The sequence below is a fragment of the Drosophila rhopaloa genome, unplaced genomic scaffold (genome assembly GCF_018152115.1).
Source record: "Drosophila rhopaloa isolate 14029-0021.01 unplaced genomic scaffold, ASM1815211v1 contig_115, whole genome shotgun sequence".
In the NCBI taxonomy this organism is placed as follows: domain Eukaryota; kingdom Metazoa; phylum Arthropoda; class Insecta; order Diptera; family Drosophilidae; genus Drosophila; species Drosophila rhopaloa.
In genome coordinates, this window is record NW_025334990.1 from 15,907,463 (window position 1) to 15,917,610 (window position 10,148).

The 10,148-nt window shown below is 44.5% G+C and overlaps 1 protein-coding gene across 1 annotated transcript; it reads left to right on the plus strand.

Annotated features, from left to right (window-relative positions):
* The first annotated feature begins 5,757 nt into the window (after positions 1 to 5,757).
* LOC108044869 (segmentation polarity homeobox protein engrailed) lies at positions 5,758 to 9,736 on the plus strand. The gene is made up of 3 exons (XM_017124033.1): positions 5,758 to 7,243; positions 8,544 to 8,641; positions 8,927 to 9,736. The coding sequence occupies exons 1-3, from the start codon at positions 5,941 to 5,943 to the stop codon at positions 9,173 to 9,175; spliced, it is 1,650 nt and encodes a 549-aa protein (XP_016979522.1). The 5' UTR covers positions 5,758 to 5,940; the 3' UTR covers positions 9,176 to 9,736.
* The last annotated feature ends 412 nt before the right edge of the window (positions 9,737 to 10,148 follow it).

A 10,148-nucleotide genomic window follows, 5' to 3' on the forward strand; every position in this document is an offset into this window, starting at 1 on the left:
CAGAGACGCATTAATTTTATGTGAGTTTCAGGTCATTGGTAGGAAAACCGAAATTGATTGCCCCAATCTGGGCGAACAATCTCTCAGTTCTCTCCGTTTCGAGTGTGTAAGTGAGAAACCTTGTAGATATAACCGGCCATGTGTATCTGTATCTCGCCGTTGATGGGTCCATATCTAAGGCATCTTTCATGGGTTCGTAGGTAAGGTAGGGTTATTTCGGTTTTTCGGCATTTTTGAGGGCGTGTTTGCTGTTGTTGTTACCGCAATCATTCTCCCCACTAATTATTTATTACGCTTTAGCGTCCGCGCAGCAAGATATAGATACATTTTCGTTGGGGGCTCCATTCTCAGGAAATTTGTTTATTTATGGCCGATGGTGGCTTTGTTATTAAAATGTTATTGGATTTCTCTCGCTTTCCAGCTGGGCAAGTCCAAGATTGGGCCGAGATCATTAGGCTGTATACGAGTATGTGGTGTGGGGTGTCGTGATAAATGATTTTCATTCGGGCCGACAGTTTCCCTGTCTGCCATTTGCTGTTCTCCGTTTTATGTTCCCTTTATGTTTTTCTGTGGCCCATAAATTGGCTTTATTTTTCATTTCGGGCATTTTCAGGTGTCAGCCCCGATAAAATGGCCGCCTTGGAGTGTTCTCGATCCTTTGAACTCGCGCCGAACTTCGGGGAGTGGTGGAAAATGACTTTTCCAGTCAAGGACAAGCCACCCAGAAGGTTTGGCTGCTGGTCGTGTGACTCTAGTGGCCTTGATTAAAAAACAAAAAGAGGAAAAACATCATTAGAGCGCAGGCGAAAGCACCTTAATTAGTCGAGCAGCAAGGACGAGTCAAGGTCGCCGATGGGAACTCATTTGCAGTTGCTGCCGTTCGCAGCTTCCGTAGCCTTCGTCCTGTTTTCAACATTTTTTTTGGAACTCCGACCTCGTCCTGCCAACCGCACAATTATTTGCAGCCGGAAAAAGGACCTCATGTTGAGAAGGTGCGTTACAAATCGCCTGCACTTGTCCTTGTCCTTGGCCAGCATCTGTGAGCCTCCGTCTGAGCCTGTCTAATATCCTTAGAGCATATCCTATCCGACTTTCATGCTTTGCGGTTTAATCGAATTTACAGATTTGCCGAGAGTTATTCCTGGGTCTGTTTGCAAACACCAGTCCGCTTAGGTTTTTATTGGATTAGCCACACACAAAACAAACAAAAGTGTCTTAAGTCGCTCAAACTCTTATCCCTTGGCTTATGCAATTTTGTTTAGGCGATTTCCGGGAAAAATGTGTTGCCAATCGCCAATTAAATGGGCGGCGAACAAGGGATTTAGGACACCAACAAAGGCCAAGATTGCGATCGAAATGATTTCTGCTACTTTCTCTTCTCGCAAAGGGAACATTCCAATGTAATCACCCAAAAACCAACCAAAGCGAAACTACTAACCAACGAAATTACCATTTAAACAATAAAATAAGATATTAAACACTTAAGACCAATTAGCGCCCCAAAGAGAAGAGCAAACATCAATAGCAAATGGCAGAAAGCGGCTAACAAGCTTGGTCAAAACTGACAAATTAGCTGAGAAAACAATTTGCGGCGAGTGGCAAATTAAACAAATTACAGCTTTGCTGGCAACTTGCAGCGGAAATTAGCCAGCTAAAAGCGAATGGGTTAATTGATCGAAAACACGTTGAAGTCGAATGCAAATCTTGGCAGATGAAGTCATAAAATTCTTACGACTCTCGAATCTTTTTAGCTCGATTCTGGGCTTATGAAATGCCAATCGACTTAATAAAATTAATAAAAAATCGCCAAACAGCGGCCAGACAAATAGCAATAAATAAGAAACACGTTTTGCTCTTCTGACCAATCTGCCCGATCTATTAGCTGGCTATTTTCCCTGGGCAAATAAAGTAGTCAAATTTATAATCAACAAGTTCATTAACATTTAACCCTAAACGAAAGACAGCGAAACAACAACAGCCACGATAAAAACAACCGAAGGCGACAACTCAACGGATGAACAGCAACCTAAAAAAATGTATTTTTAACAAATTAAAAATTGTTTTAAAGCCTGAGGCATTGTGCGTATTAAGCGAGGAAAAGGGGGGAAGGGTGGGGAATGTTGGGTCAACAGGAGGTGGAAGTGATGGGAGTTGGTCCGAAGTGAAGTGAAGGCAGCCAGCTCACTGACAAACGATTTACGAACAGAGTTAAATTTTAATTAAAGCCAGCCCAGAATGCTGGAAGGGAAACACAATACAACTGCGATATACCCTAATTAAACTATGTTTGTAATCCCACATTGTTACAATAATGTAAAAAAGAAATTTTAGTTTACCCGGCCTTTTTTTTATATATTAAATTAACCTGATTATTTATCTAAGAAAGCTTTAGGTGCTTCTAAATATTGTATGTAAAGTAAATTTTAACTACTTTTCTCATGAAATAGAACTCTTGAAAAAAAACTTCCGTTTAATGTTACCTAATATTAACTAATAAATCACCACTAAAAGTATAAACAATAATTTACCCAACATTTTCTATCTAGATAACTATGTTGTACCCTCAGTAAATCATGCTTACCATATCAAATATCACACGGAAACCTTTTATCTTCCTAAATGGCGCACTTTCCCCATTAATTCCTGTGTTACTTTCGGCATATCGGTGCAGCAGATCGGAGGCTCCAATTACATAGGGTAACTCTATATCCGAATAGTTCCCAAAAGGAAGAGTACCTCTCCAAAATCGTAGGGTATGCAAATGACAGTCGGACGGACCGCTCATTTGTACCGAGGGGAGTGGGGGGGAAAAAACGTCGGATTCGTGTGTACGTACGAGTATATTATGACTCGCATGTGTGGCCATTAATAACTCCCGATCGCCACTCGCCGGCACTCAGCACAGCGGACGGATTTACGCATTTGGCTGCGTAAAATATGAATTTTAAATTACTCAGCCTCAGTTTAAGTTCCCCGATTTCAGTTCCCATTTCCAGTTTCAGTTTTTAAACTGAAGAGAAATTATTGGGTTCGACGGCGAGGGGAAATCGGCAGTTGGAGCCCTACAAGGCGTTCATTTAATTCCGACCCGTTTTCGTTCCAGTTTTAATTTCGATTCCAGTTTGACAATTGAGTTGTTGCCTGCGATTAAGACCCTCATGTATTTCTGATTGTTATTTACCTGTAATTTCAGATAATAATATCATTTTAATTGTGATTTTAAGGCAAAATAAACTTGAGATGCTTGGGAAATTTAAATATTATATTGTGATCATCTTTAACAATTTTTTGGATATTTTTACGACCCTATCTTAATAAATGTATTATTATTTACTTGTCTTAACAGAAATGCCATTTGTTATTTTGAATTCTCAATATTCTGTGTCACATTGATAAGATCTCAAGTATAAATTAAATTTGAAAATGCAAATGATATAGGAATAAAAACATCCATATGTTGTTATTGGTTTTTTTTGGTATGTTTTGGCACTCTGACAAGTTCTTTGTTTGAGTCTTTTGTTTGGCCGGCAGCAACGAAGCTGAGAAAAAGCCATTAGAGGTGGAAAAGTAATCGAAAGAAGAAAAAAGAAATAGAAACAGTAGCCGAAGTGGTGGAAAGGCAAAGCTCATTAGCAGTTACCATTTTATCCAAACATACGCATCATTATCATTAAGGGCAAACGGGAAAGCAACAACAGCGGCAGCAGCCGCATCAGAAACAAGTTGAAAACTTTAATTAACGCATTTTTACGCAACTGTCGGCGGCAGTTTAACCCTTTTTGTGGCTAAAACACTGAGCAAACACGACAACGGTAATAATTGAAAATCATGGCAATCAAAGCGGAAAGTGTGGAATGGTAATGGAATGGAAAGGAAGGGTGGAAGTTGAGTGGAAAAATCAACAGCTGCCGACGGCAACAACACACAGTGTGAGCGAGAGGGAGAGGGGGAGTGCGAGAGAGAGGCAGCAGCCATTGTTGTCATGCGTGAGAGAGCGGGGCAGGGGAAGCGAGACAGCAACAGGGAGCAAGCGAGACAACCATTTACGCGAGTTCGAATTTCGAAGGGGAAAAGAGCAAACGGTTTCCAGTTTTTCCAACTTCGACTTTTAATGGCTGACCGCAGACTGGAAGGTGCGTTCGAACCGGTTAAGACCGAACCGAAACGGTTAAGGCCTCTCAACGGCATTTCAATTCATGCATATGCTGTTAAAATATTTATTAATTTATATTCGATTCAAGTCCATTTGATGCTAATAAAAATGCGCATAAAAATTGCATAAATTTTAGCCCATTGATTGGGGAACAGGTTACCCACGAATTGTGCTCTAAATATGGATTATGGCTTATTGTCTGGGCGGTAGTATATTGGCCCGTATTGCTTATGTCACAATTGGCAACAGGAAATAGGTGGGAGTGGTGCCAATATTACTCTCTAATTAAATCCTTTGGCCCATAAATCAGAAGCCCACATGACACATTGATCGCTTTTATTATGCAAAAATTAACACAACAAATACCGCTGGGCATAAGGCAATTCATTAGCGATTTCGTTATTTGATTTCGGTTTTATTCAGCTCGAACAGATTCGTTGATTTATGTGCCATATATCAGTGGCTATATGTTCGGATTCCCTCATCTATTCGCTATTTGCAGCACATGTTTCACATTTGTAGATCTTCGTTTGATTAGAGCCCTCCTAAAAAAGCTCTATTGTTAATTTCCAATGCCAAATGGCGTTCATTTTTAACACCTTCTCAAGTTTATTTTGACAGTTAGCGTTGGTTTTTTTTCTGACTTGACGGCAAATCGATATTCGATGGGCAAATAAATAAATTAAAAGTCAATTAAATATCAATCAATTGCGTCAGCTGTTTTTCAAGGCACATTTAACTGGTTAATTGGGGGCCTAGCAGAAAAAATTGTCATTGTGTAATTAGCGTGTTTTTGTGAAAAATCGCATATTATTCTAGAAGGGGTGGGGGTGATAAAAAGGCACCCCCACCCCATCCCCATTTAAATTAAAACAATTAGCTTTGCGGTCGCCCCTCTTTTCCTGGCTTAAAGGTGGTGTCGATAAAGTTGTAGGCTGTAGAAAACGCAGATTGAAACGTCGCGGCCAAAAACAAAATCAACAAAAACTAAATGCTTATGAAAAGTGTCTGAAGAAAGGGATGGCAGTAGGCTCTCCCCCTTCGGCAAGCAGGCAGCCATTTTCCTGGCTTACCATATGCAAGAGGGAGCAGTGCAGCTAGGGTAACTCAACTAAGGAACGCCCCGTGAGAGAGGGAGAGCTTGCGCCTGCGCAGTTCGCTGGGGACACAGTTGTCAACCGACTGACAGCTCCAGCATGCGCATAATAAAGTCATATTGCCGCCTAACAAGCCCCCCCCTCCCCCTACTCAAAATTGGCAACAGAGAGAGACAGTGAGAGAAGGAGACAGAAAGAGCGAAAGAGAGTGGGTGTCTTAGGAGGAGTGAGTGAGCCAGCGAAACCGGTTAGCCGGGGGCAGGTGACAGGGCCTAAAGAGAGAGCGAAAATCGATCAGTGTAGTACCACTCTCATCATCTGTCACCAACTGCTGTCACTCACTCACTCGCTGACCCGCTCGCACTCGTAGGCCTACACACTTGTGTCCTGTTCGTCTCTCTCCCTTCCACACTTAGACCTCTCGCTCCCGCATGACAGTTCAATCGGCTCTCGCGTTAACTCTCCCCGACGTCGTCGCTGCGATGCCGAAGTAGTCAACTAATTCAGTCGTTGCGCTCGACGTGAACAGACGTGCGTGTCGGAACAAGCAACCGAAAGTCAAACACGAAAACAGAAATCATAAAACAGAAATCAGAGAAAAACAGAGAATCTGAGCAATCAGAAGAATCAGTAGCGAAGTGACAAGTGACCCAGTGACAAGTGTCTTTAGCGAGTTAACAAAAAAAATCAATGGCCCTGGAGGATCGCTGCAGTCCACAATCAGCGCCCAGTCCCGTTACCCTACAAATGCAGCATCTCCACCATCAACAGCAACAGCAGCAGCAGCAAATGCAGCACCTCCACCAGCTGCAGCAACTGCAGCAGTTGCATCAGCAGCAGTTGGCCGCCGGTGTGTTCCATCATCCGGCCATGGCCTTTGATGCTGCAACGGCGGCTGCTGCAGCAGCTGCTGCGGCCGCCCACGCCCATGCTGCTGCACTGCAGCAGCGACTAAGTGGTAGTGGCTCTCCAGCCTCCTGCTCCACTCCTGCCTCCTCGACCCCGCTGACCATCAAGGAGGAGGAGAGCGACTCCGTGATCGGGGACATGAGTTTCCACAACCAGACGCACACCACCAACGAGGAGGAGGATGTGGAGGAGGAGGACGACGACATCGACGTGGATGTGGATGACACGTCGGCCGGAGGACGCCTGCCACCACCCGCCCACCAGCAGCAGTCGACGGCCAAGCCCTCGCTGGCCTTCTCCATCTCAAATATCCTGAGCGATCGTTTCGGGGATGTCCAGAAGCCAGGAAAGCCCTTGGAAAACCAGGCCAGCATTTTCCGGCCCTTCGAGGCGAATCGCTCCCAGACAGCCACGCCCTCCGCCTTCACAAGAGTGGATCTCCTGGAGTTCAGCCGGCAACAGCAGGCCGCCGCAGCAGCAGCCACTGCAGCCATGATGCTGGAAAGGGCCAACTTCCTGAACTGCTTCAATCCCGCTGCCTATCCCAGGATTCACGAGGAGATCGTGCAGAGTCGCCTGCGAAGGAACGCGGCCAATGCCGTCATCCCACCACCCATGAGCTCCAAGATGAGCGATGTGAATCCGGAGAAGTCCGCGTTGGGATCTCTGTGCAAGGCTGTCTCGCAGATTGGCCAGCCGGCTGCTCCCTCGATGACCCAACCACCTTTGGGCAGCAGTGCCAGCAGCTTGGCCAGTCCGCCACCCGCCTCCAATGCCTCCACCATCAGCAGCTCGTCCTCCGTGGCCACCAGCTCGAGCTCCTCCTCCTCGGGATGCTCCTCCGCCGCCAGCTCGCTGAACTCCTCGCCCAGCAGCCGACTGGGAGCCAGTGGATCGGGAGTTAATGCCAGCAGTCCCCAGCCGCAGCCCATTCCTCCGCCATCCGCCGTTAGCCGGGACTCCGGCATGGAGTCCTCGGACGACACGCGATCCGAAACGGGATCCACAACTACCGAGGGAGGCAAGAACGAGATGTGGCCTGCCTGGGTCTACTGCACCCGCTACAGCGATCGTCCAAGCTCAGGTTAGTATTCTTAATTATACATAGGTTAAGGTTAAGCTGGTTCAAACGTTTGGTTTATAAGAAGTACATCTCGATATGTAAATTAGATCATTCGGTTTATAGGATTTTCTTTTAGTAAAATCAACTAAGCTTTGTCTGGATTAAAATCACATATTTTAATTCCTAACTTATTATCCAAGAGTGGCAAGTACTAGCTTTTTCTTTTTGCCCATACAACATACATTTAACATGGTCAAAGCAAAGGTTCTACATCAAGAAACCCAGTAATATATGCTACATGACACATGAAAATGGTATATGCTTGCTGGGGACCACCCTTGGGGAGCGTAATAGTGGCGGCAGCCTTTCAAGCAGCTCTGTTTTGTGTCATAAATCCCAAGGACACTGCCACAATTAGGCGACACGCGGACAATGGCAATGAGCCCGAATCTGACTCCCATTTCTATAACCATTCCCATTCTGAATCGGAATCCGATTTTTGGCCCTCACGCAGCGCTGCGCTCCTTTTGAAGAGCGACACTTTATGTGACAACATGTAGCGCAGGCAGTGTTTGGCTATCATATCGGAACTGTTAGATCCTCGGGTCTGAGGACGGAGGTCGAAGGTCACAAGTCACGCACACACGCCAAGCAGAAGCAAAGACAGCGACAGCGACCCTAAAACGCGCTGACGATTGACGAGGAAAAGCGGGGGAGAAATCAAAGGGGGAAAACCCCGAAAGGAAATCTTTTCTCCTCTCCGAAATTTTCCTTATAGCTCCTCTTTAGACGGTGTGTTAATTGACGAGTTAAGTGCTTTTTTATGGCTGGCAATGGTTTTTTAATTTGGTGTCGATGCAATCGATGGCAGCCCATAAGCTAGGCGTTGATAGCCCCACCGATTACAGCCCCTCACTTGGCGGCTGGAAATTAATCAAACGATCTCCACTTACTGGTGGTCAATTAAATTATAATTTACAATGTGTGGAAATCTAATAAGCACTTGGCTCTCGAGGTCTCGCGGGTTGCCAATTAGCCGGCGACTCGGACTTAGTCGCTAATTAGAAAGCCGGCTAGCTGGGAAATCATTTGCCTAAAATATGCCCGCCACATTCTGCGACCTTTGGGTTCGTTAGAGTTCTTCTTTTCCGCTGACAGCTGACAAATTGAACACTTCCCCGCCAGCACGCGAAAGGGAGCGCGAGCTCAGGAATTCCGACCAGACATATGCTAATTAAATCATTAATATTATTAATAGTATGTGTGTGCCGCTTTTATGCAAATAGAACTAACGCATTTCTTGTGTTTCTTCATATTCCAGGACCCCGCTACCGCCGCCCCAAACAGCCAAAGGACAAGACCAACGACGAGAAGCGGCCAAGGACCGCCTTCTCCAGCGAGCAGTTGGCCCGCCTCAAGGTGAGATTCGATATCCTTTCCTTTAGAACATACCCTATATCCCATATCCTATTTCCCATATCCCTACCATATCCACATTCATTTTCCGTCCGTTTGTTGTGTCATATTTGCACCAAAATATTGACACCGCCCGCTGTTAATGCATCCTGGCCACCACATCCCGTCCGTACTTAACCAATTAGACACGCACGGCCCAAACCGCAAATAATTGATTTGTCCTACCTGCCTAGGAGTATATCTGTGCCATCCGAAACTCATCCAGTATTTCCATTCTTCCACTTACAGCGGGAGTTCAACGAGAATCGCTATCTGACCGAGCGGAGACGCCAGCAGCTGAGCGGCGAACTGGGCCTGAATGAGGCCCAAATCAAGATCTGGTTCCAGAACAAACGGGCCAAGATCAAGAAGTCGACGGGCTCCAAGAATCCGCTGGCCCTGCAGCTGATGGCCCAGGGATTGTACAACCACACCACCGTGCCGCTGACCAAGGAGGAGGAGGAGCTCGAGATGCGGATGAACGGGCAGATCCCCTAAGCGGTATCCTCACCGGATTTCAAGGAGAGCTTCTTCATCCTTCAAAAGGGCGCGTGCAATATTCGAGGGCGTACAAACGGTTTTTCATGTGATATAATTGTAGCGTACATATGTTTTTTGTATATATATATAAATATTTGATAACCCTAGCTAAGCGTAAGATCTATCCGTAGCGAATTCGAGCTGTAAGTTGTTGGCGTATTTATTTAACCACCCTTGGATAGCCGAAAGTATTATGCCGCATCCAACCAACTCGTAATCCTCTAACACATGGCTTGTCGCATTTTAAAAGCTTCGACTTTTAGACGTTTATTCCTACACAAAATCATCTATAGTTATTATTCTCTATAAATTATGTGCTTACGAACCACTCTGTAAATTAAGTAACTTAATAGTTCCCCCTAGCTTAATTTCTAGTTTACACACATAAGGATTGCTATGAATGAGTATTTTTAGTTTCTAAGCGAAATGTTAACGAGCAAGTAATAGCTGACAAATGCACCTAAGAAAATAACAATGAAATGTTTATGCTAAAGCAAGTTCAAGAAAAGAAAAACTAAAAAAAGAAATAAAACAATTATTGAAAAAATTAAAAAGCAAAGTTTGTGTACTTTTTTTGGGGGGGGGTGGGGATTTTAAATATTTAAATAGTTCTTTAAAGAAGACCTAAAAGGTTTTTGATTATTTAATTCTAGTTCAAGAAAAACGGTAATAAAAATCGGAAAAATAAGAAAAGGATTTATTTAGAAGATTTTTTGTTTTTCTATAATTAATTTAAAATCGTAACGTGCTGTTTTAGGATTCAGATATTAAAGGGAATATACCACCCATATTACAAATCACATGTGGGTTAATCGGTGGCATTATTAGTTGTAAGGGGCGCCCAGATCCTTTGTTTTTCCGCCCTATTTTCAACTGTCACATCAAAGGCTGAGGAACTTTAAATCATGAACACTTGTCGCCGGGCGAGGGT